The following is a 27,586-nucleotide window of genomic DNA, read 5'->3' on the forward strand; positions in this document are numbered from 1 at the left end:
CTTCGTCATGCCTAGAGCTGATCCATGCTGGTTGGTGAGGAAATACATCAACTTCGTGCTGTGGATCACCGGAGTGATTTTCACCGTGGATGAAGCAGAATCCAGCCCGGGGTCGTCACATGTGGTTGCCGCAAGCCTGCCGGACGCTCCTTCGTCAAATCCATCTGCCGCACCGTTCTCAAGCCCGCCCGCCCGCCGCCGCTCACTCAAGCTGGCCTCTGCTCACTCTAGCCCCCGTCCTCCGCTCACTCAAGGCCGCTGTGTGTGACGCTGTGTTTCGTTGTGAAAGCAAAACTACTTTGTTTGGGCTTCCAAAAGAGGACATGACTAGAAATCAGTGGTTAAGTTGTATTTACAACACTGTTCCAGAACAGTACAACCCAAACATTCAGATGTGTCCAGCGCATTTTATGGAGGACTGTTTCCTGATCCTGGTAGAGTAGACTACAATGCCGGCTGTTCTGACTCACAGACTGTAAGTACGTTTTCATTTAAAGGATTTGCCACTGATGATTCAAACGTGAGTTTTGAGCAGTGTAGAGTAGCGTTTGTAGTTTGTCATTTGTCCGAACACAAATGCAGACATGGTTTTATGTTTACGCGGCGCGATGCAACACGTCAAAAGACAGTATAAGTCATTATAATCCATAATTATGTCCCCACTGGATGCAACAAATGCCTCGTTTATAATGGGTTTTAATATTTTTGTCTCGTCGCTCCGGCCGGGACATGCCATCACAGTATGGTAAGGGGCGTAACATTTCCGTCACATGCTTGAGGTATTCGGCCAATCACAATGCACTGGATAACTGGCCAATCACAGCACACCTCGCTATTCAGACTGATGAGCTTTGTAAAAATCGACGCGTTTCAGAAAGGCAGGGCATAGTGGAGAAACAATAATGTATAGTATGTGGAAAATAATGTTTTTTTTAACCTTAAACCACATAAACACATTTCATTACACCAAATACACAAACTAATGTTCTTTTAGCAACATCATATGACCCCTTTAATATGAGCTGTGAAGCTGCAGTAACACAAACACTAATTATAACACTCTATGACACTTTCGTCTCCACCCAAACAAATTTGCATGCTGTGTATCAGTTCTGTGCCTTAAATTAATATTTCAGGTTCAATACAATTTATGCTCAGTTGTGTCAGTACTTGTGGGATAATGTTGTTTTCCCACAAAAACTACTTGCTGTTTCAAACATGTAGCAACAAGTAGGTAACCATATGCATGTCAAAATGATTTTAGTCGCTTAACTAGCATTTTTTGTGTGAAGTTATACAAAATTTGACAACATTTTTGCCATGACATCGTAAAACAAAATGCCATAAATCCCAGCAACAAGGGATGAGTAAATTTTTTTTTGTGATATTTAACATTATACCACAAATGCCGTCGATTGAGCTTATCTTATGTTGAACGATATCACAGGCACAACAGTTGTGCCTCACTTTCAGTGCACACTGTTGCATTGTTGTCTCTCATGCTACATTGCATTCTGGAAGTATGTTGTCTCTTTCATATTGTTTATTTCTATTTTATAAAGATGTACTAAGCCTAGATATTTGCCTTATTCCTGGGTTGACATGTTATTTTTTTCTCTCTCTGTCCTAGGATTAAACATGCCAACATAGTTTCCCTGGAGGACATCTATGAGAGTAAATCACACCTCTACCTTGTCATGCAACTGTGAGTGATTGATCATTAATTATAACTTTGCCGTCGCCCCATATTTTCATGCTTTTCACATGGAGTATGTGAGCCGAATTCAGCAAACAATTCAGCTATTATCTAATGCAGCTGTCGTGTGCTGGTTGCCGTTTTTAGCTCCTTATCTCAAACTCATTCATTTCCGTGACTTAAAGGCTCTCCAAGTTCAGATGTTGTGTTGCTTTTATGGTAAATGAATCCCTAAAGATCTCAATGTTGGCCAAAAGCCAACTTTAAAGCATCTGTATGCAACAAATAAAAATGCAAAGGCATTATCACAATTAATATTATTGCTACCATACATAAATATAGACATTTAGACCCAAAACATTCTCTACATAAGTATATGAATGCAAACGCTTTCATTGTATTTTGTAATATTTCAGAATTCATCCATAACACAGTGCAAGAATATGTTGAATTCTCAGCCAGAGGGAGCACTATAGTGGGATTTGTCATGTTTTAACAAAGTAAACTTACATTAATGTGTTTACTAACATACTAAAAAAAAAAAATTTAACTGTAGTCTTATTGGATATTATTTTTAAATGCTATAACATGTTTCTGAAATTGTTGTCATCTCCGAAGCAGCATGTTAAGAGCGAGCCAAAGTAGCAGAGCAAAAAGTGTAGAGCAGAGCAAATTCTTGCCATTTCCTCTGAACTTGAGATCTACTGATAGACCACACAGAGAAAGCACAAAATAACCATGTCCATAAATGGGTCACGTGTTTAAAGAATGACAGACTGTTTAAAGGTGAAGTGTGTAATTTCAATGCCACTAGCCATCACTAAACAAAATAGCAAAAACAATGATTTTCAAACAGTTTTTGCTGAACTGTCCCCCAATCGACCATTGGTTGAATAAACATATAGCCCTGCCCCAAACCTATTAGTTGTGGTGTGTTTCCCGTACAATAATGTAATGTACCCGCTTAACTACTTTAGTATGATGCATTGTTGGCGAAATTAAGCTAGTTAATCATGACTGTTTCCCGAAACTATGGTAACTTCTTTCACACTTCTGTTGTTTGAATATTGGCTCAAAGAATGGTGAAGTAATAACTTCTGTTTCTTGATCGCTTCATGATGGAAATGTCAGATTATTGCCATAAATAATGCTGATAGCATTTGAAGATGACTTTGCTATTTTGTTCTCCATTGTTTTGCTGTATTTTAAGATGCTTCATTCAAACACGGGTTCCCTCTTACGTCATATGGTTCTACAACATTTACGCATATGCACATTCTTCAAAAACCAGGCTTTGATTCACTTTACAAACTAACAGATACAAAATGAAACTTGTGTATACATACTGAATGATATATAGCTGTAGTTCCATCCACACAAATTTGCGAATGTTCGTTGGAACTATGGTTTCGGTAAACGCTGAATCATTGAACTATGTTGATAATGACACAACTTGAGATCATAGTTTGCTAACTATGCTTTTGGGAAACGCACCCCTGGTCTGGATTCTCAAGCAAAGAGAGAAGTATTTTGAAAATGCCTCCTACAGTTGATTTACTTATAGTTGCTCCTGCATGTTAAGCTTTGAACTGGAGAAAAAAAAAGGTTTTAACATTGAAAAAATGACACGTTTCATCTTCAGACCAGACGATCCCCACAGGAGACACACAACACAATAATAGAAGCTATCAAGTGTCTTTCTAACAGGCCCCATAGAGCTACAGAGAAGCAGGTAATGCATGACTGTGTGTGTCACCCCCCTCGGCTCTCTCTCGCCCCCTCATAGTGTCAACCTCTTTTAATTACTTATGTGCCAGAGAGCCTCGCTATTGTCTTTTCCACTGAGAAATCAAGGAAAAGGCTAAACAACCACACACACACACACACAGGCGCATAAGCCCACTGAACAGTACTGGGAAAATATGCTCACACCTGCGTCTTCACACCTACCATCTAAAATGTCAGTAGAGAGAGAGTTAGTTGCGTATATAGAGGAGAGAGACGGATTATATCACGGATGGCAAACGATGGAGAACGAAACACGGCAAAGGCTCGTTTTCCACAACAGCTGTGTTAACCGAGAGATCAAGAGTGACAGAATGACAGAAAGGGAAGCGAGAGAGATGTTCATTGTCGTATTTTCCGGGTGATGGCAACTCTGCATGCAGACAGCAGGACTCCAAGCTTGCCTGGGCTTTCAACTCAGTGAGAGATTAACTCTGCATGCATGTACATGTGTGTGTGTGTGTGTGTGTGTGTGTGTGTGTTAGCACCCACAGTCTTGATGCTTCAAATACCACAGACTATGAAATCCCACCCTCAGCGTTCCCTTCATCCTACACATGCGAAGAGACAAAACACAGGCACTTCTGAATGAAGTTTCACTGTCTCTGCACTGTTTCTGTTGAGAAGTTAGGAGGAAATGGACAGCATGTCTTGTTCATCCAACAAATGGGCTGATCTCACAGAGAAATGCTGATATAATGTTTCACCCCAATAATTATATTCTGCCTTAATGAAATGAACCGTATTTCAGGACCAATAAGACTAACTGCATTTGTGACATTTATTTTGACAATTAAGCATATTTCCCCAATTTCTCATTACTGTAATAAAAAACAATCAATTGCATTATTATAGTACAATAAATCAATATAATCTAAGATCATTTGTCCACATAGAGAATGCTTTATTGTTTTTATTTTTCATTGCAGAAATTATAATTGAGAGAGAAAATATATAAAACAGGTACAATAAAAATGAAAAAAAAGTATACTTTTAATCCTTTTTTTCTTTAATTTTTATTTTCAGTGTGGAATATGACTTCGACGTTTTTTGACATTTCCATGAAATTCACTCATATAGGAAAAACCTGGAGTGTTTTAAGTGTGGTGGAAAAGCACATTTTTTTGTTAGTCATCCCAGATCACCCTTACAAAAAGGCACTACTACCGTAGTGGCACCATTTTATAGTGATGGTGTCTCATGGTATTGCTTCTTTGATATATAATAGTCAGAGCCTTACTATGCTTCATGTCCAAACTCCTTGATATTACCATGGTATGTTTTTGTTAGTGCATGAGAATAAACATTAATCTGTTAATATAGATAAGGTAGTGTAAGCACTTCTAAGGAATGACATCAACTTTCTGCTACAGAATTTATATGAGTCATCTTTGAAGTTTACTTAACCACAATGAGATATGTGTAAAAGAGAGAGCGTCTACCCAGTCTTTCAACATAAAATGAGTAACACAGCTTCCTCTGGTGGTTGTGATGAAGTACAGCATTGCCGTGTGGTTCTGCTGTGAACCTGCTGTGCGCCAGTCTGTCTGGAGTAAAAAAAATGAAAGGGAGTGAGCATGTGCGTTGGTGTGTGTGAAAGACACAGAAACCTAAAACAGCTTTGCAAGCGTCTCTCTGTTTTTTCCATTGGCAGAGTGTCCGGTGGTGAGCTCTTCGACAGGATTGTGGAAAAAGGATTTTACACGGAGAAAGATGCCAGTAAGCTCATCCAGCAGATCCTGGATGCTGTGAAGTACCTGCATGACATGGGCATCGTGCACAGAGACCTGAAGGTGAGACAGCAGTTGGTTTGGAGGAAAACAGGTCTGATAGAACAGATTAAAGGAGTTGTTTTCAACCACAGAGTGTCAGAAATCTGTTCTTTTCCCATCCATAGAGCTTACTCATTTCATTCAGGAGTCCTTGATAGTGCTCTTGAAATTAATAGTTGGGGCTTTGCCTCCAGAGACCAGGAAAGTAGTTCTAGGTAAATGGATCAATCAATGGCTCCAATCCCATTTTAAACTTTAGAATAAAGTCAAGGTGAGGAGTTAAGAATTATCATTTGGGTCAGTGCCGTGACCTAGTGGTTGACTTAAGCATGTTGAGCCCCACTTCTCATATGGGAGATGTGAGTTTGAAGACCCCCCACCAAAATCTAGGGAATTTTGCTGTCTATCAAATAACCAACTTGAACTCCTTAATATACCTAGGAACTACCCAAACACTAAACTAAATAAATAAAGTAAAACTGTAACATTCTTTAAAAAACTTTAATTTTATTAATCTCCTTATTAAAACGTGCATGACAATATATTTTGCATATATACATGTATGTATGTATGTTTGTGTATATGTAAATGCTGCATTTATTTGAAATACAGTAAAAAGGTAATAAAAGTAATATTGTGAAATTTAAAGGAAGTTTTTTTTATTTCATTTTATTTTTATGTAATTTATTCCTGAGATGGCAAAGCAGTTTTCAGTGCCACACGATCCTTCAGAAAATCATTGTAAAATGCTGATTAGTTGCTCATGTAAAATTTCTTATTATTATTGATGTTGAAAACAGTTGTGCTGCTTCATATTATTATTATTATTCTCATTTGTAAGTTGTTTTGGATAAAAGCGTCTGCTAAATATCTAAATGTATATGTATTATTATTATTATTATTATTATTTAATTATTGATTATTAGAAAGTTCAAAAGAACAGCATTTATTTGAAATAGAAATCTTTCATAACATTATAAACCTCTTTACTGTCACTTTTGATCAATTTAATGCATTTCTGCTGAATAAAAGCATTCATTTCGTTTAAAAGAAAAAAAGTGTTGATCAGGCTAAACTCTTGCTACAGAGTCAGTTATTATCATACGTTGACATATTTTCTGACTAGTTACTTTCCTTCATGGTTTCTGGGGTTACAGTTTATGTGAGTTACATCAGTCTTTATGCAAAGTTTGTTTGCTTATAACAGTGCAGTGACGGGTGATTAAATATCTCTGCTGGCACATGAATACAGAGAGAATATCTCTGTATGTTTGGTCACCTAACCCAGTGTGACAGTAAATGTATATATATATATTCCACACACAAAAGGGTAAATCGCCTATTTGTGTCTCTTTTTCTAACACAGCCAGAGAACCTGCTGTACTACAGTATGGATGAAGACTCCAAAATCATGATCAGTGATTTTGGCCTGTCAAAGATTGAGGGTTCAGGTAGTGTGATGAGTACAGCGTGTGGCACTCCTGGATATGTAGGTAAGACACACCTCCATATGCAAAAGGACGGTATGTATCTGGATGAAACCTCAGCCTTTAAGATTTGAACACTGTTGAACTAAATTGAAGAGGGTAATATACATAACCCAACTAAGAATATCAGTGAAGTGTTTTGTCTAGATATGTAGTTCAAATCCAGGTGTAAACTCAATCTAACATCAGTATTTTCTTATTTTATAACATTCTTCAGGTTTACCTAAGAGCACTAATGTCTTTTCCTTATCTCTTGGAAGTTTTCATGTGTAGCACTAGCCATAGCTTTAGAAATGACTGGTTCAAACTGGTTTCCTTGGGCACCCAATTCTAAAGAATATCCTGTATGTGTGTCAGGGAAAATTAGATGCATGTTATTTATATAGAAGAAGGAGAAAGGAAAACTGAAACTTGGGTATGAGTATCTTTGCCACTTACACATGGATGAATGAAAGCAGAAGAGCAAGCAACAACATATCAAAAAATGTATCTAGAACCAGTATTATCACCTTAACTACTCCCAGTTTTTACACAAGATTAGAATTTACATAGTTGTTACGACAGGGATAACCCCTGAAAATTATAAGTTATTTATTTTTGTCAGACTTTGGTCAGATTTTGTCAGAGGCCTTTGGATTTGGATTTCAGGCCAAAACTGAAGTGCTAAAGAAAAATGACATCCACCAAACACAGGACCTGGTTTTCCTCTGCATATTATATTTAACAACATCAGTTGTCTACAATATTTCTTGAAGGACAAAATTGCTGGGGTGTGTAAACTTTTTGGGTGAACAGGGTAAATTGTACTTATTTTGTCTTCTGGGAAACATGCAAGCATTGGCTTCTTAAGGGCAGTACTAAATGAAAAAAAAAATAGATCTTTAAGCAAAATAAGAAAAATGTACACATCGTCCTGTTCAAATGTTTACACCCCCTGCTTGTAATGCATTGCGTTTCCCTCTTGGGCATCAGCAAATGTTGTGTATGAGTCCCTCAGTTGTCCTCAGTGTGAATCATGCAGTCATTGTTGGAAAGGGTTCAAATATGCATAAAATGCTGGACAACCTGAGAATGTGCAGGTTTTCTGAAGAACAGTGGGCAGTTTAACTGCTCAGGACAAACAAGGGATATACAGGCAACTATCACAAAACATGTACATTTTTAAATTGGACCATTTTTTTTTATAAATTCAGTTGTTTTGTCTTGTGGAGTGAAATAGCTTATTCAGGACAATACTAAACAAAAAAATAAGATGCAATTTTTATTGATCCTCTTTCAGTGGTGTAGCGAGTCAGCCCCGGGCCCCTATGCAAAAAAAATTTGTACGGGCTCCCCCAAACGTTATGGGCTCCAACTCGGTTAACTTAACTTAGGCCCTATTGTTGATTTTTCTGAAGTAAACAACGTTACGTGAATCGTGACTATTCACAAGCTGTTTTATTTACGGTCTAGGCTAATGCTTGGAAATTATGTTTCAAGTCCATTCATTATTTGTAGCACGCATGCCACCCAATAATCGCAGCTTTGTGCTTTGTTACTACGAAGTCTCAGCCTTCTGTCAATTTTATGATAACATACAAACAATAAACGTCTTTTGCTCTTTCATTTGTAGTGAGATAATTCGCCTCAGTTCAAGCTGCATATGAATCAATGATATTTTCCTCTTTAATATTTGCAGCATGAACTAAACATGAATATTTGAATGCACGTTGAAATAAATCAAAACAATTTAATACAAACGAATGTCTCATGAATCGATCAATCAAGAGTTTTAAAAAAAGTAAAAAGAATGACGGATGCCACAGACTTAGGCCTATAGGTGGAATTTTCACATTAACTTCACGCAATATAACATGATTTTATTATTGTAATTTTGACTTTATTCTTAAAATATTATGACGTTAATCTTATTTATTTAGTTATTTTTAAACATGGCACAAAAATGCTGCCGTACAGGCTACTGAATGCAAACACAATTTTGCCACAGCGGCCCAAAAAAAAACAAACAAACAAAAGAAAGTAAAAACGAGTAAGGGGATATTTGAATGATTTGTTAGTAAACTAATGTTTTCTGAGTCAATGTTGCAAAAATTAATGAACCTGACTCGCCATCTCCTCATTGGACGTGCCTTTAGAAAGAAATGCACGGATTACATAATGAAAGAGTTTTTGTTTTCGATTTGAATCATTTCATTTTAAAATAGTAATTTAAAGCATTCTATAGATATATTTATCATGTAGGTGAAGTGCTCCTGCTCAAAACCAAGACGACAGAAAGCGCATCCTGTTTGATTTCCTTATTTTACAAAAGCACAAGGTTGTGTTGATATTGTGAGTGCACACAAATACAAGTAGACCATTTGCAGTTCCGAATGATGTATACTCTTACCTTTATGAGCAAAAATTACGGCATATTTTTAAGTTTCCACTGTTATAAAATAAAAAAAAAAATGCAAGTCCTCCATGTCCTGCAAAGCGTGCTTTAGCTTCCACTCTCCACACAAACGATTGGATATGCGCCTAACAGCACTCATTTATCTAGGTTAAATGTTTAAATTAATACAAGTGTTTTATGTCTGTTTATTTTGGGCAAGTCGTGTTGGTTTGAGAAGGCTAAATTGATTAAACATAATGCTCAACTCACTGTCTGCCGCTGCCGCTCGGTCGTTCCTTTACAAAACAAAAACTTGAATTTAACAAATATAAAATGTTCCAAACATATTTCTAAATTAACTTAATAAATAAACAAAAAGAAATATGACCACTTTGCCATTAAAAACCAAAACTTAACTATTTTAATAGCTGTGTAATGGGGAAGAGAGAGAGAGAGAAAAAAAAGTCACGGTATCCAGTCGGACTCGGGCCGAGAATTCTCATAAGCTGTTGGACAAGGGCCGGGCCCATGCAGGGCTCTATTCGTTCCCTCGTTTCAATTAAAAGTTCCCCCCAGCTCGGCGGGCCCCCACACTGCCCGGGCCCATATGCACCTGCATACCCTGCATGCCCAGACACTACGCCACTGTCCTCTTTATTATGATCTCAAAATTATTAAAATGTTGCATATTCTGCACGGGGTATGAAACTTATGAGCAGAACTGTGAGAGTGCAGAGTTGGAGATTCACCATATGCTGTTTACATTAATTGCCTGTTACTATTTACATGAATATTTAAATTAAATACATGACATTCAAAGTAATCACTTTGGTAACCTAAAATACTTTTTGGCTGTAACTGTAATGAAAATACTGTTACTCATATTTTGTATTTTAAATACGTAAATAATTTACATGTATTCCGTTACGCCCCACCCCTGTCAATATAGCAGTTAATTAAATGGTTTTAAAGGTGGTACCTCATTTGCCCCAGTGGTAGGAAAATCCTTACTTGCATATGTGTTCCTGTGGCTCACTTGGTAGAGCATTGCGTTAGCAGCGCAAAAGGTTGTGGGTTCAATTCCCAGGGAACACACATACTGGTAAAAACAAATGTATAGCCTGAATGCTCTGTAAGTTGCTTTGCGTCTGCTAAATGCATAAATTAATTAAAATATGGGAATTTGTATGTGGGTCTAGGGGCATGCTTAATCACACTACTTTTATATAATTAATTAACCTCAAAATGTTCAGGTTAAGTTTGAAAGTTTAGTCTACCTACTTACTAGAAAGGGCTGAAGTGATAAATTAAATTGATGTTTGATCCCATTTATTCTGATCTTCAGCTCCTGAGGTTCTGGCACAGAAGCCATACAGTAAAGCAGTGGACTGCTGGTCAATCGGGGTCATCGCTTACATTCTGTGAGTTTGACTGTTACTGCTGCTTGTACATGCATATACTTACATCTTTTCCCTTTTACCTGAACTGAATTCATTCCCAATAATTCAACCGGACTTCTGTTTGTCTCCTCTCAGTTTATGTGGCTATCCACCATTTTACGATGAGAACGATGCCAAGCTCTTTGAGCAGATCCTGAAGGCAGAGTATGAGTTTGATTCACCGTACTGGGATGATATCTCTGACTCAGGTATAACACAACGATTCCATGAATTGTCCTATGTTTAGTGAGGTTAAAACTTGTGTTTTCATTCTTTCTTTTACCAAACCCTACTGGTTGTCAAATATATCTGGAGTCAATGAAAATATTAGTTTTATGTCTGGCAAATCAAACAAAAGAAACTCTGAAGAAATTGAGGCCTTGTTATTTTCTCTTTGTTTCTTTCTGTCTTCCTCTGACAGTTGCTTTGTTTCTCAATGGCATTATGGAAACAGTTATGTCATGTTCTGAACTTTCACACTGTGCTCTTTTCTCAGCCAAAGATTTCATTGTGCATTTAATGGAAAAAGATCCCAGTCAGCGTTACACGTGTGAACAGGCTCTTCAGCACCCATGGTATGAGTTCAGACGCCACACTGAGACTAATCGTCAGTGATACTGTAAATCTCACTTTCATACTTGGAGTTTTGCAGTCTGTCATGCAGCAATTTAAACAATGACAGCACACATACAGATATTTATTGCCATAACTGTTATAGGTACCATATGTTGTGGCTTTACTGCTTAAAAAGGCAGTCAGACATTGTCATGAACTATCATATTTTAACCTTTCAAACATCTGTCAAAGGGTCCAACAACACAATGTGTACCTTTCCCAGTTCCAGATGATCTAGAGCTTGCGTAATTCTTTCCAGCAACATCCTTTATTTATGTTGTGTCATTTCAAACCCGTATAACTTTGTTTTATGGAACGAAAAAAGAGATTGCTCTTTCCATACAGTGAAAGTAAATAAAGGGATGGATGTTGTAGAACTCGAAAAATTACAGAAAAAAGCATCATAAAGAAGTACCACATGTGATTTGTACGAATGATGGAACAAAATAATTAATATACACTTAATAAACTGCCACAGCGCTCTAATCTCATCCACTGTCACATATATTCAAATACGCATTAAATTAAGTTGTGCTAGACCTGTCATCAGTGAAGTCAAATGCCATTGGTTTTCACATGTGTTGAAGCCAAATAATGTCATATGCAGTTCGAGTGTGCAGAAGTGACATTTGAGAGCTGTGTCTGAGAGGAAGATTTCTAGTGAATTAAATTTTGGTCAGTTCTTGATACATAATTATAAATGTTCATTTGACTTCAAATGTAGGGAGAAAGTTGTACTGCTTTGGAAGAACATGTGGGAATAGATGATGACAGAGCTTTGTGTTTGCATTTCATTGTGGCTTTAAAACAGACAAGATAAGATATTTTGCTTTTATACAACCAGGTACGGTTGACTTTGGAGGAAACGTAAATGTCTGTTTTGTACTTCAGGATCGCTGGAGACACAGCATTGGATAAGAATATCCATGAATCTGTCAGTGCCCAAATTAAGAAGAACTTTGCCAAAAGCAAGTGGAAGGTAAATCCGTGCATATATGTGAGGGAAAGAACCTCATCTGAGAATGTTAATGAAGTATTGCAGGTGAAAAGCATGTTTTCTGATTTTAATGGCTGTCTTTCTCTTACTATCATGCACAGCAAGCATTTAATGCCACAGCAGTAGTTCGTCACATGCGCAGGCTGCAGTTGGGAACCAGTCAGGAGGGCCAAACGCAGTCCACCCTGCCCAGCCCCTGCCACGGGCACCTGCTGCTGCCCGAGGGGGACGAAGAAGAGAGCTGTCAGTATCTAAACATGTCACATTTATATTTACCACTGTTTTTGCATACCCATTCATCCAGACAGACACTACTGTTAACTGCCAGTCATAGTAAAGCATGTCATAAATCTTTCTGTATATTTACAGTATTAGACCAACTTTTAGTCAAGCCAGGTCATATTTCAGCCCATAATGTAAAAAAAAAAAAAAGACATTTAATTTGCATAATGGGGAGGGGGTTTCTTTTGCCATTTTTTAAACATTGTTTTTATTTAATAATATTTTCCCAACAGTTTCATTATGGTAATGTTAAAAAAATCGAATTACTTAAATTACTATAATGTGGAAAATCTCATTTTTAGAGTAATATAGTACTGAACAGAGTTCTTTTCCCCCCCATTTAAATCAGCATAAGTTAAATACAGCACAACATACTACAATAATGTGTAAATATATTACAATTTAAATATTAAGAATAATTTTTGATGATTCGTGTGTGTGTGTGTGTGTGTGTACTTGTTTATGCTACATTGTGGGGACCAAATGTCCCCGCAAGGATAGTAAAACCTGAAATTTTTGGCGAAAAAAAGACATTTAATTTGCATAATGGGGAGGGGGTTTCTTTTGCCATTTTTTAAACATTGTTTTTATTTAATAATATTTTCCCAACAGTTTCATTATGGTAATGTTAAAAAAAATCGAATTACTTAAATTACTATAATGTGGAAAATCTCATTTTTAGAGTAATATAGTACTGAACAGAGTTCTTTTCCCCCCCATTTAAATCAGCATAAGTTAAATACAGCACAACATACTACAATAATGTGTAAATATATTACAATTTAAATATTAAGAATAATTTTTGATGATTCGTGTGTGTGTGTGTGTGTGTGTGTGTGTACTTGTTTATGCTACATTGTGGGGACCAAATGTCCCCACAAGGATAGTAAAACCTGAAATTTTTGGCATATAAGGGAAAAAAATTATTAAAAATAGTAAATGATGTTTAATCTGAAAGTGTAACAATGCAAACAGGTTTTCTGTAAGGGGTAGATTTAGGGTTAGGGGATAGAAAATATAATTTGGTCAGTATAAAAGTCATAGAAGTCTATGGAAAGCCCTCACAATTCACAGAAACAAGTGTGTGTGTGTGTGTGTGTGTGTGTGTCCTTAATTTTCACAAAAATCATATTGGTTCTAAAATCACTTCATTCTCCAAACTTCATATTCTCTGTAGGGTAACAGGGATGCTGGCAGCTCATTTTTTTATGCATAGCATAATTTCTCATTTTTATTTTGACAGTGGAGTGAAATATTACATGTTCTTGAAATGTTGTTAGTTACTTAAGGAGGACTATTTCTCAATAGGTACTCAAGGAGGACTAATCTCTCTCTGTCTCTCTCTCTCTCTCTCTCTCTCTCTCTCTCTCTCTCTCTCTCTCTCTCTCATAGCCCCACAGAGAGAACAGAGTTCTAAAATCACTTCATTCTCCAAACTTCATATTCTCTGTAGGGTAACAGGGATGCTGGCAGCTCATTTTTTTATGCATAGCATAATTTCTCATTTTTATTTTGACAGTGGAGTGAAATATTACATGTTCTTGAAATGTTGTTAGTTACTTAAGGAGGACTATTTCTCAATAGGTACTCAAGGAGGACTAATCTCTCTCTGTCTCTCTCTCTCTCTCTCTCTCTCTCTCTCTCTCTCTCTCTCTCTCTCTCTTAGCCCTGCAGAGGGAAAACAGTGGCTGTTCTGAGGGTGTCAGTGATGGAAATGACATCCAGAACTGCACCTACCATGTCCATTCTACTAGTCGGGTCTGAATGTCAATCATCTTGCAGTAACCAATGACTGACTGTCCTGTTTTTCCAATGGAGTCCTGCCACACCCCCAGTCTGGCCAGGAATACTTAGTAGTTCCAGCATCCTGCCACTTGGAGGTGCTGCAATGTAAAGAACCAAGGTGGGAATGGGGTCACTACTATTCCAATGGAGCGATTCTGTTTAATGAGAGTTCGAAAAGATACAAGAAGATTGCCACAGGCATTTCATGGGTAATATATACTATTGTGGAAGCTGGATAGAGATTGGACAGTGTTTTAATTCGTTTTTTAAAACAACACCGTCTACTTTCATTTTTCTTTTCCTGAACTAAACGTCCACAGGCCTGTTTCTCGTTTAATTCAAAATGCGACAGTGGCTGATGGTATGTGGCCTGATTTAATGCACATACATTTTAGATTTGGTGACATTTTATGAGATTATGAATTTTGGCGTTAGATTATGCTAAGATTTCCCATTTTAGATGCACATCTTGAACGGTAAATATTCTTTCTTTTCAACTGAGGTACAAACAGATTTCACATCCATTGCCACATCTCAGTTGCTTTGTACATCCAAAAGAAGCGCTGATTTCATGTAAATTACATTTTAGTTTGTTTTTTAAATGTTTTTTTATTTTAAACATTTAACGTCTTTTTTACACTAAGTCTTCACAACAGATCATTCAGTCAGTATGTTTAAGAGCGTCTTTCTCACTTCAAATGTTTTCTGTGGTGCCTTCATGGATTCAGTATCAATGTTCTACTCTTTTTTTTGTTTTTGTTTTTTTTGTTTAAATATGTTTTGATCTTTTCAGTTGGGAATGTTGGACGCTGTACATGTTAAAACATTGCTGTTTATCATCAAATTCACCTACATGGCATATAAGGCTATTCTAAGCTATGCACTGTCGGTGGACGCTTTGTAAATGTCTAATGTTTAATGCTGCCATCCTGTAAATATTGCAAAGCTATTGTTTTTTGTAAACCCCTTTCTATTACAACATTAAAAATACTCAGGGGAGGAATTGAAATCAGAGAATTGTGATATACTGAATGATAATTTTACAAGAAAAAAAACTATAGGATACTGAATAAATGTCACTACAAGGGTCCATATTATATAAATATATTTGACAATTTGGATTCTTTTCAATGTTGGAATCTGTATGAAAGTAACCTCCATTAAACTACATGAATGTGTGACTTGACTCCGATTTTATTGTTTTGTTTGTTTCCATTCAATGCTGTCAAGAAGTTAAAGAAAAAAACATTAGATGGAAAAACTGTTACGAAAAAAAGTCACATAATAGAACTCTCCAGATGTTTGCGGAGAAAGTTTTCCACAAGTTGGTTGGAAGATCGTGGTTTTCCATAATCCATTGCAAGACATCTGTGTTTTTTTTGTTTTGATTTGTTTTGTTTTTAGTGAATATGATTATGCTGAAAAAAAATGTTTATGCCGTTTATTACTTTAAATGAACTTCATATGTAGTGCTACATTCTCAAACAATACCAAAAGCTTTGGATTAATTAATATTGTAAAAGTACATACAAATATAAGTCTCAGACCTGCTTAATTTGTGACAGCTGTTTCATAGTCCCTTTGTCCGTAATGTTTCTAATCTTGAAGGTTCTCATCACAACATATGTAGAACCATTAGTTAACTCTTTATTCTGGTGCTGACTGGCTCTCAAAGGTCTGCTTTAAGAGATCTGTTTACCAATACATAAGAAAATGTGAGGTTGGGGAAAAAGCACTTAAAAAAAAAGAAACTAAAACTTATGAATTTCAATGAACAATTATTTGATTTAAACAAATTGTGGTTTATGTTTGATTTTGTTCTATATCTGTATCTGCTTTCTGAATTTATTTTACATGTGTGGTGGAGACAGATGAAATTAAAGTTTAAAAAGTATAAAACATTTATAGTAAAAGGCAATGTGTCATGTGATTTTGCCTGCAGTGTTGCTTGCTCAGACTTCCTGTGTCGATCAAGATGCTAATATGAGATGGTGGGTCAAAGAATAAATTCTGTGGTAGCCCTTTACATGCTCTGGTGTTTTCAAAAATATATGTATGATTGCACAGTGATGCACAGGTGGCATTGTGTACTTGAATGTGTTTAAATGTGATGTTGCCTACTGATCATGGTTGCAACAGTAGGCGTGTTTCCATTACCCCTCAAATTTGCGCAAATTGAAATTGCGAATTGAAAATACGCCTAATGGAAATGCGCCTTGTGAAAACGAGGATTTGCTATCCACATACATACATGCACATATATATATATATATATATATATATATATATATATATAATGGTCCCGTTTCTCAAAGGCTCTGAAAATGTTGTCCTGTTGAGCGTCAAGACAGTTAGCAAGGTAAATCGTAGTACAACGCATTCCTCATTTTTACAGACTTAAGCTTATGCTACTTTATAAGGTTGAATGTTAAAGTATTGGTGCATATGTTGCTGTGTGTATTTAAGCATGGTGTGGTGATTTATGTACATACATAAAAAGATTATTGTTATTGTATTTACTCACAAATATATGCTATTGTTAAATGTAAAGTGCAAAAAAATAAATGACGAGTTAAATTTAACATCAATGGAAACCTCTAAAATCCTTAATAACAGTCATGTATAATTGGTTGTTGTTGTTGTTTTCTTGGCTGAATGGCAACATTGAACCAACTATACAGGCAGGGACATGATTATCATAAACAAACTATGTTCAGAGTGGAATAATAGTGTGATGTGTACTTTAAACTGTACATTATGCACATTATACTGCCTGTCATAAAAAAATGTGATTGGTATGTTATTTTGCATTTCTAAATAATTTTCTGTAAAAAATGAGTTTTCATAAATCATATTTAAAAATTAGGCAAATTTAAATATAATTTTATTTTTTTTAAAAGTGTCACAAAATATGGCTGCCAAGCACATTGCATCATGGGATATGGTAGGCTCTGCTGTATACCGCACAATTTTTGCAGGGCTTAACCCGAGTATTCTATAGATATTGCACTTAGTATACATACTCTGCACATAGTAAGAACAGTATGATACTTTGCCATTCCGAACATTTGGATTATCCCTACTCTTTATGACACACGAATAAAGAGTTGATAGCTACCTCTCTGGCTTCTGAATGCTTTCTGCAGAAGTCGTGGTTTGCATTCGTTTATTTATTTTGGACCGAGCATGTTTTTGACAGTCTCTTGGAAAAGAACACAGCGTGAAAATGTGCCAACTTGAAACAACTCAGGATTGCAACAAAATTGGATTTACATTCTGTATATTAAACAATCCCCCATTTTTTCAAGTCCTAAAATACATTTGCTAACCCAAACATTAGTATCATTGGCCTTAGTAATAGTGAATATGCAAAATAAATTTTAAGGGCTTGATGCCTTAAAATGAATGTCTTGACAATTGTAGTCTGTTAGTCTTAAGATTGAAGTTAGATTTATTCGTTTCTCTTTCTTAGTGTTTCTAAACACATTTAACAGACAAATTTAAAATCAAAAAGAGATTTGCTTCAAATTTCACTTTATAATAAATGTGTTTACACTGTATTTCAGGGTTCTTTTTTATTTGATTTAAACAAAATACTAATGACAGTATGTTGTAAAAGATATGTATAACCATAGGCATATACATACTGTTTAGCCTTTTTGTAAGACGTGTACTTTGTTTTGATCCATTACTTGTATGGATGCAGTGCATCATAGGTATTTACTGTATTTTTTCATTATGGAGTGCTTGATATTGACGCTAATGATTTGCATTTTTAAAACATTTGTAACTGTAAAGTGGATTAAACTTTCCTTGTCTATGCACTGTTTCTGTGTGCTATCTAGTGTGTTGAAAGAGTGAGAATGAGAGAGAGAGAGTGAGAGATGAGTGGACGGATGTGGTAGAAGTGAATAATAGCAGGTTATGGTAATAGGCCTACTCAAGCATGTTTTTTGAGAGATATTTTTTTGGGGGGTTAGTATTCCCTGCACCACAGTGGAAATTCTTTTTGGAAGCTCTTGGCCTGTGCAGAGTGTAAGACTGATTTTTCAACTGATCACACACATTTTCAAAACTTTGCCTCTCTTTTTCAAAACTTTACCACAAATACAAGAATTGCAGACACAAAATGCAAAATGCCTCACATCTCTTGCTAAATGAAGCACTGCATTCAAAATATCACAAACACATCTCAAAAGCAGACATTTGTCTTCCGTTGCAAACACCTTTGCCATAATATTATAATATCTTTGGATATATCATATACACACAGTTATTCAAAACCTAAAGCTCTTATTTCATGAGCTCCTACATTTATGTACAAAACTGAAAGTAACTGGCACAGAGATGTTGAAAAATTCACAGTAAACACGAAAGCAAGATTGAAAACAAACAATTTATTTATTAATGTAAGCATGTGGTTGTAAATACAGCATTACACAGTACGAAAGAAAATAAATACATTGTTTGCATCCACTGTTCAAAACCTACAGTTTCTCTTAGTCACTTTGGTGCGTTTCTCAGATCAGACATGAAATTCTCAAAACTACTTGTTCAACCTCCACATCATCTAGTCACTTGTGCACATCATAAAAGCAGTTTCTCATTCTTTTGAACAAGTTGCGATTGCTTTGGTACCTTCACGCAGTTGATTATGTACATTTGTCTGCGGTTTCCTACATTATCAGTTGCTAATGTCATGTTGCTCAAAATTTATTATACAGTTTTCTGTGCAATAGTCTTATCCCTCAAAACATCTAGGCATTAGTTCATCGTATAAGTCATTACATGCAAAATGGTTGATAGTTGTCATAAACTGTCAAGCATATTTTCTACACATTTCTATTAGTCTTTTTGTAAATTTGCCATGAATTGTGCAGGTCAATCTTGACTTTCACTAATGAAGAGAATGTAGATCAACCAATGATAAACTAGTTCTCTGAAATTCCTCATACAGTGCTGAATGCAAAAGCTAAGTTCTGGCTAAGGGGTGTTTCCTGTGTTTGCTTTTCAAATTTTGTATTTTTGCCTGTGTGCCTATATTTCTTTTTCTATATCACAACGACATTGTAATGTGTTGTTGTTGTTGTTGTCAGACCACTAGTAAAAGTGTAACTGTGAATCCTATTCTGTCTCTTTCAATGAATATTCCACATACAGTAATGTGTAAATTTGTACTATATGGCATACATAAGAACTGCAGCCTCATGCATTTCAATAGAGTAACTGTCATCCAAACGGTTGCCATAGTTTACATTAGGTAATACTAACAGAGTGCACTGTTATACATGACTAATTTTGACTATCTTGTTTGTGAACAATGACACAAGGACTTTTCATTCTGATGGAACTGATATCTTCATTGACATAACTACTTACTTTTGAGAGATGAACTAAAGATGTTGAGTAAGTAACAGGCTTTTGCAGGTAATCCATTGTGTGGTGCTGTTTACACAAATTGTTTTGAGAAATGCACATACTTCTTTGCAAATATTAAGGATTAATTGAGAAATGCACCAAAGTGAATGAGAAAAGCTGTATAACTTGACCTTTGGCCTATTTATTGCCCTATTCTAAAGCCATGATTGGTTGGTGTTAAGTAAAGTAATGAGTTTTTGCACATGTGAGGAGTTAGTGTGAGGCACTGATGAATTAGTGTGGCATTTTGATTGGTTGTGTTTGAACGTGTGAAAATTTCAGACAAGTATGTCGAAGTCAGTGTGCAAGGACCTTTACAGTCAAATAAATAAATAATTGGTTTCAAACTTGCTGTCGTTTTTACAGTGAATTTTTCAACATCTCTCTGCTTTCAGTCTTGTACAGAAATGTACACAGGAGCTCATGAAAGAAGGGCTTTAGGTTTTGAATATCTTTGTGTATATGACATATCTAAAAATATAATATTATGGCAAAGGTGTTTGGAACGTAAGACAAATGTTTGCTTTTGAGATGTATTTGTGATATTTTGAATGCAGTGCATTATTTTGCAAGATATGTGAGACATTTTGCATTTTGTGTGTGCAGTTCTTGGATTTGTGTGTAAAGTTTTGAAAGAAAAAGGCAAAGTTGTGAAAATGTAAGCAGTTAAAAAAAACTGTAAAGTGTTGAATTTTGCTGTAAAATCATACCCTATATATTGTATTGCTATATATCATATTGACAACTCATCAATTAAATATTTACTATCTTATATTTTGCATAACTGGATGTTTTTAAATAAACACTGACAAAAAAACGATATACATTTTTTGGCTGGACGATATGTCGATATGTTTATATTGATATTAGTTGATATAATATTGATATAACATTGATATAAGTGATAACCCGGATTTAGACTTTCCTATTTTGTATTTACAAAATGTGTTCACAGGCATTTCCCCAGCATCAAAATCAGACACATATAAATAACACAATTCCTGGCAGCATATCAATATCCATGGACCACTGGATGTTTGATAAGTTATAAGGAACACTATAAATCCAGTCATGTAGCAGGCTCTTTTGCCACTCAATCCAGCTGGGGGGCATGTTCTGGCGGGAAAGTGACGTCAATGATGCATACCCTCTATAAGTTCCCATCATGTGTCACTCAGAAGGTCTTTTTTTTGTCTAGTTTGTTAATTTGATTTGATTATTATTATATTTGGTTCTGTTCAGTTGACCCTTTTAATGGGCCCAGACCTGTCTTTATTTTCATTCAGTTTTCAAATTACTTAATTTGTAACTTTGTTTGTATTTAATAGTTTTATTTATACTCATTGGTGACAGTAGTTGTTAATTATTGAGGAACAAGAATACATCAACAAAAATCAGACAAAGGGAGGTTGAGGAGGAGACTTTCTACACAGGTCATAGTTTCTCTCCGACCTTCATGTGCAGCAGTGGTTGAAGAGGTGGAAGAAATAGTTTTTCTAATCTTCATAGTTTGGCAAGCTTTTATTGAACAACAAATTAGCGGTCAAGTCTAACAGAAAACTGAGACTTTATTGCTTTAGGAGAGAGCACTGGAAATGTAAGCAAGAAATGAGGGAAAGCTGCATGAGAAGAAGAGAGGGAGGGATTGTTTTGACGAATAACTTGCTTTACTGATGATAAGAAAGACATTGCAATCGGGGAAGATCCTGAAATCTGACAGAACAAGAAAATGTACATCAAGGAGCATATGACAAAGATAAAGACGATGACAATCTGTTCCTGGGTTCTTGAAAATGTGATAATATAGCTATTACAGGGTGGTCTACATTCAGACAATGTAGGCCCCAGACGCCTTTGTGAAAAATGAAGATAAGCATTTATGCAGGGGTCTGATAGCCAGTCAGAAAACACTGGTTGCAGTGTTTAAGGGTCGACACCAAGCAGGGAAAGAGGGAATGACTAGACTTGAAGAAATGAGGCAGAAAAGTTTTCATCACCCTCCAGCAGGAGTTGTTGACTGACACGAAACGGAACAGAATCGCTGGTGTGAGGCCGTGAACTCACTGTCTGCTGCAGTCAGACTGCACTGTGTGTACAGATTTGAATTTTACTATAGTGCATTTATTTTAAATTCTGAAAGAAAAAAAGTCTTACTCTGCTCTGTAAGAGAAAAATCTTTCTCTAATTCATGAGTAAATTACATTTAGCCATTTAGCAGACGCTTTTTTCAAAAGCGACTTACAAATGAGGACAATGGAACAATCAAAATAAAAAAGCAATGATATGCAAGTGCTATAACAAATCTCAGTTAGCTTAATGTAGTACACGTAGCAAGTTTATTTATTTTATAATAAATAAAAAGAAAACAGACAGAATAGAAAAAGAAAAGAGCAAGCTAGTTTTAGAGGCCTTTTGCTTATTGTATAATAAATAAAAAAAAGAAAAGGAATAGATAGAATAAAAAATAAAAAAAAGAATAGAGTTAGTGTTAGTTTTTTTTTTTTTTAAAGAAAAACAAGTAGTTAGTAAATGAACAGAGTGCAAGTCTAAAAGGGGCAATTTTGTTTTTAAACAATATAATTAGAATTCAGGTTGCTAGAGTTAGAGGGTCAAATAAAGATGGAAGAGATGTGTTTTAGCAGTGTCACGGTCACGGTGTGTGGAGCCAGGCAGGAACGACAAGGATTACAATAATGAGATTTAATGTAGACACAACATGGCAGATTCAGGTAGGTGAGACACACACACACTCAGGGTAACAGTCACATTCAACTAGAATACAAGAGACAGGAACAGATATAGGGCAGACAGGTTAGCAAAATGAGGTGATTAACTAATAATTAGTACGGGCTAAACCAACAAAAGGAGAAGAAACCACAATAAACAGTCCACAGGGGCGTTACATTACTCCCCCCTCCCGGAAGGTGCATCCTCACACCGTAGAAACAGAGGGAGGGGCGGAGGGGGACTAGGAGGAGGACAAAGCAGTGGATGTGAGATGGTGACAGGGAAAGGCAAAGGGCTGGCAGGCAGACCAGAGAGGTGGGGGTTCCGGCGGAGGATGGCCTTCCAGGAGGAGGACGGCTAACAGAGTTCAGGGAGGTGACGATGGAGGGAGGAGCCAGGTGGGACCCAGGCCACAGCCATAATAGCGGCCCACGGTGGAGCCGACGGAGGGAGGAGCCATGGAGGAGGAATGTCGGAGCGACTGAGGACCAAGGTGGAGCTGGTGGGAGGAAGGAGCCCAACAGAGCCGGTGGGACAGAGTGAAGAGGTACAGCCAGAGGAGTGGAGTCCAGAGGCGATGGCGGGTCGACGCCCGACCAAGGCAGAGCCGGAGGGACAAGGGAGCCCGGTGGAGCTGATGGATCGATGGGTGACGGTGGAGGCGAGGGAGCAAGGAGCCGAGGTGGAGCCACTGGGTCTACGGGCCGAGGTGGAGTTCGGGCCTCGGAGGCTGGAGGCAGAGGTGAGGGAGACTCCAACCCTGGCGACGCTGGAGGATGGCAGTCCCGCAGGGCTCGCACCGCAATGATGGTGGGCTGAGGGCGAGCAGAGGGGCTGCCATCCTCCAGCGTCGCCAGGGTTGGAGTCTCCCTCGTTGGACGAGGCTGGAGTGGGTAGGAGGGCAGGCATTTTCGAGGAGCGGCCACTGGAGGGCGCATTCCTTGGCGGAACTGGGTATATCAGGAGCCCTTCCTGGGCATCAGGAGCCCTTCCTGGGCTAAACCGGGGATCAGGAGCCCTTCCTGGGCAAACGAGGAATCAGGAGCCCTTCCTGGGCCTAACGAGGAATCAGGACCCCTTCCCGGGCCTAACGAGGAATCAGGAGCCCTTCCCGGGCTGGATTGGGGATCAGGAGCCCTTCCCGGGCTGAACTGGGGAATAGGAGCCCTTCCTGGGCTCGACAGGGGATCGGGAGCCCTTCCTGGGCTAAACTGAGGATTCCAAGGTCTCTCCTCCTCGATTTTGACTCTGAATTCCCTCCATATTCTGGCCCTTATGTCCCGCCATAGTCAGCTCACCCTCAGGCATGATGTAGGGGGCGGAGCTCCTCTCCGCGCTCACACAGTCCACGGCTTGCTCCCTCGTGGTGGGCACTGTCACCGGCTCTCGCACCTGGTCTGACGGGTTGGGCTCAACATCCGAGGCGATCCTCCGCCAGTAGTGAATTTAGGTAAAGGGGTGCAGAGCCTGTGGTGGTTTTGTGGGCAAACATCAATGCCTTGAATTTTATGCGAGCAGCTATTGGTAGCCAGTGCAAATTAATAAACAGAGGTGTGATGTGTATTCTTTTTGGCTCATTAAAAATTAATCTTGCTGCAGCGTTCTGGTCGCGGATCGCGGCGGGAAATGGCTCTCCGTCATCGGTGGGCTCAGGCTTATGCTCCGTACCGCGGGGAGATGGTGGGCTGGGCTCAGGGTCTGGAGTGGGGCTGGTGTGGTTGTCAGCGATGTCCATGGTCAGATGGGACTTACAGGACACCAGCACCCACTCGATGAAGGTGGCGAGGCTCTCTCGAGGACCATCCCCGGACAACTGCGCTCATGTGGAGGCGTTAAGTCCAACTTGATAGAATGTACAGAGGCAGTTGTCCGGGTAGTGCGTGAGGTGAGCCAGGGACAGAAAGTCGTTCGTGTGGTCCTCAAGAGAGCATTCCCCCTGCTCCAGCAGGAGGATTTAGAAGGCGAGGTAATCTGGTAATTCTGTCACGGTGTGTGGAGGCAGGCAGGACGACGAGGACGACAAGGATTCCAATAATGATATTTAATGTAGACACAACAAGGCAGATTCAGGTAGGGGACACACACACACACACACACACACACACACACACACACACACACACACACACACACACACACACACACATCAATGCCTTGAATTTTATGCGAGCAGCTATTGGTAGCCAGTGCAAATTAATAAACAGAGGTGTGATGTGTATTCTTTTTGGCTCATTAAAAATTAATCTTGCTGCAGCGTTCTGGAATAATTGTAAAGGTCTGATAGAACTGGCTGGAAGACCTGCCAAGAGAGCATTGCAATAGTCCAGCCTGGACAGGACAAGAAATTGAACAAGGAGTTGTGAAGCATGTTGCAAAAGAAAGGGCCTGATCCTCTTGATGTTGAATAAAGCAAATCTGCAGGTCTGGGCAGTTTTAGCAATGTGGTCTGAAAAAGTCAGCTGACCATCAATCATAACACCAAGGTTTCTGGCTGTTTTTGAAGGAGTTATGGTTGATGTGACTAACTGGATGGTGAAATTGTGAAGAAACGATGGGTTTGCTGGAACCACAAGCAGTTCTGTCTTGGCAAGGTTGAGTTGAAGGTGATGGTCTTTCATCCAGCAAGAAATGTCTGTTAGACAAGCTGAGATGCGAGGTCGTGGGTTCGATACCTGTATGGGCCAGCTGCTTTTGCTCTCTGTGAGCTCATCTCTCCTCTTCTGGCAATGTGACGGTTGGTCTCACAGAAATACCCACTGGCTTAACTTTTTGTGGTAGAGGCCGAAATTGCTCATTTGGGAGAGTGTTAGTCTGAATAACTAAAGGTCCCTGGGTTTTGGCAGATGTCACCTGTCTTTTCCTTTTGTTCGAGGGGTCCACTGACCAAAATTCACTGGGTTCCAACCCCTCTGTCTAACTGCTTCCCTACAGCCACAGCGCTATCTGCCTCCCAGACTGCCACCAACAAACTCTTGTTGGTTCCATGGTGTAATGGTTAGCACTCTGGACTTTGAATACTGTGTTCCGAGTTCAAATGTTGGTGCAACCTCCAGGGTTTCTTGCGGCAGGAAAAAAAAAAGCAAAGGTTAGGCGCTTCTGCTGGCGAGCCTGTAAGTGGTTTAGTCTTTGCGACCCTGTGAGCAATAGCTGCTCCTGTCAAGGTTCCATGGTGTGATGGTTAGCGCTCTGAACTTTGAGTCCAGTGATCCCTGTTTTGCCACCAATTTGCGCGGGACCTGGTCCGAAAAACTTTTTGGCAGCAGTGAGCCCCAAAAGCTCACGCAGTCTCTCTCTTTAGGGAAGCGAGAGTAAAGGGCAGGTCCCAGTTTGGAGAATGCGGGCATCAATCCCACTACCTTTTGCATGCTAAGCGAGCGCTCTACCATTTGAGCTATCTCTCCTTACCATGGTGGAGTGACGTCCATCGCTCCAAATTACACCTACGAAGAGCGACTGCTATTATATCGGGCTTGACGAAAAGGGGCCATCTCTCCTCTGTACTGGCACCTTTGCACTGGCTGCCATTTAGTTGTTGAATTAACAGAGCGATTGTGCTTTTGTTTTTAAGACCCACTTAGTCTTGTTACCCCAGTATGTATGTATGTGTGTGTATTCCTGTATTATGTAGGCAACCTTTGGATCCCTCAGGTTGTCTAGCCGAATACTTCCCTCTGTTTTCAACACTGGCTTAAAGTCTACAGGACATCTGACCGTTTCAGCTGTCCTTCCTAAGACCCTCTAGGTGTTAGGGCCAGCCCCATTTTTAAATCCATTCAGAGGCCAACTTTCATTTGTTTGCCTTTGACGCTGTCTCGAGGTGTTTGATTACTTCGATCTTAGTTCATGTTCCTGCTTTTGTTGTTGCCCTAGTGTTCTGTTTTTACTCAGCTAGATGTTTGCACAGGCAGGCTAGTTGGTCTAGGGGTATGATTCTCGCTTCGGGTGTGAGAATCCCAGATGAGCCCTTGGTAAAGCTTAGTCCTGAAGCTTCTTTGTCTCTTTAGGGTCACAAGCAACTATGAAGTTTTTGGTCAATCGGGCATAACTCCAGAAAAAGCCAGGCCAGTTAGCCCAGTTGGTTATAGCGTGGGGCTAATAAGACCAAGGTCGTGGGTTCGATACCTGTATGGGTGAGCTGCTTTTGCTCTCTGGGAGCTCATCTCTCCTCTTCTGGCAATGTGACGGTTGGTCTCACAGAAATACCCACTGGCTTAACTTTTTGTGGTAGAGGCCGAAATAGCTCAGTTGGGAGAGTGTTAGACTGAATATCTAAAGGTCCTTGGGTTTTGGCAGATGCCACCTGTCTTTTCCTTTTGTTCGAGGGGGCCACTGACCAAAATTCACTGGGTTCCAACCCCTCTGTCTAACTGCTTCCCCACAGCCACAGCAGAAGAAAATATGGGGGACTACCTGTCAAAAGTGATTGATTTATGACCACAGGTGTCAAATTGACCCCTCTGAGGTCCTGTTCCCTGTTCCTGTTTCCTGATGTTTATGACCCCAGGTGTCAAATTGACCCTCTGATGTCCTGTCCCTGTCCATTTCCTGATGCTTATGACCCACAGATGTAAAATTGAAACCTCTGATCTCCTGTGTCGATCTGACACCTCTGACCTCCTGTTCCTGTTTATGGCAGGGGCCATTTTATGATCATGATGTGATTCAAACATTTGTTTTACCATGTGTTATGAAGTGTTACAGCAATCTCGGACAGGTTGGTCCTTCAAGCATTCTAGTTGTTTCACACCTTTGAATAAGAACAAGAATGAATGAGATGAGAGGAATCACACTCTTATGTTTTGGGATGAAAGACTCTTCCAAACATTTGTCCCTATTATCATCAATGGTTGCTCAACAGATCAAAATGGCAAACAATTATCCAAGTCAGCAACTATCTAATCCATCCATGCTACTGAAAAAGTGTTATGCCTGGACATGTTCTTTTTAGACCCTAAGAGTTGCAGTACATTTTCCACTCATGAATGCAAATGAAGAAGCAACACATAAGTTTAAGAAATAAAACAAGAAAGTTCTAAGAGAACTTACATGAGTTAAAGTGCGATCCATGGAGTCCAGTTGTCTATCTGTGAATGAAGGTGTTCCCAGACATGCATGCTCAGTTCCTGTCTGTGGACTGTGTTGTTTTGCAATGTGTTACCCTGATTGGTAGTATCAAACATGTATTGAAGAGTTAGTCAGGATGTAACGT

General features: G+C 38.6%; 1 protein-coding gene across 2 annotated transcripts in view; it reads left to right on the top strand.

The window, feature by feature from the left end:
• Positions 1 to 15,429, top strand: part of camk1b (calcium/calmodulin-dependent protein kinase Ib) — a 57,121-nt gene extending 41,692 nt beyond the window's left edge. Inside the window, exons 5-13 of one of the 2 annotated variants that reach the window (XM_016251914.1) lie at positions 1,631 to 1,705; positions 5,136 to 5,274; positions 6,620 to 6,746; positions 10,460 to 10,535; positions 10,650 to 10,762; positions 11,050 to 11,128; positions 12,060 to 12,147; positions 12,267 to 12,408; positions 14,114 to 15,429. In XM_016251914.1, the coding sequence (XP_016107400.1) occupies positions 1,631 to 1,705; positions 5,136 to 5,274; positions 6,620 to 6,746; positions 10,460 to 10,535; positions 10,650 to 10,762; positions 11,050 to 11,128; positions 12,060 to 12,147; positions 12,267 to 12,408; positions 14,114 to 14,211 (937 nt within the window). In that variant the 3' untranslated portion in view covers positions 14,212 to 15,429. The remainder of the gene's footprint in view (positions 1 to 1,630; positions 1,706 to 5,135; positions 5,275 to 6,619; positions 6,747 to 10,459; positions 10,536 to 10,649; positions 10,763 to 11,049; positions 11,129 to 12,059; positions 12,148 to 12,266; positions 12,409 to 14,113) is intronic. The other variant, XM_016251915.1, reaches the window with a different exon arrangement.
• The last annotated feature ends 12,157 nt before the right edge of the window (positions 15,430 to 27,586 follow it).

The sequence above is a fragment of the Sinocyclocheilus grahami genome, unplaced genomic scaffold (assembly GCF_001515645.1).
Source record: "Sinocyclocheilus grahami isolate Dianchi unplaced genomic scaffold, SAMN03320097.WGS_v1.1 scaffold1076.1, whole genome shotgun sequence".
Taxonomy (NCBI): domain Eukaryota; kingdom Metazoa; phylum Chordata; class Actinopteri; order Cypriniformes; family Cyprinidae; genus Sinocyclocheilus; species Sinocyclocheilus grahami.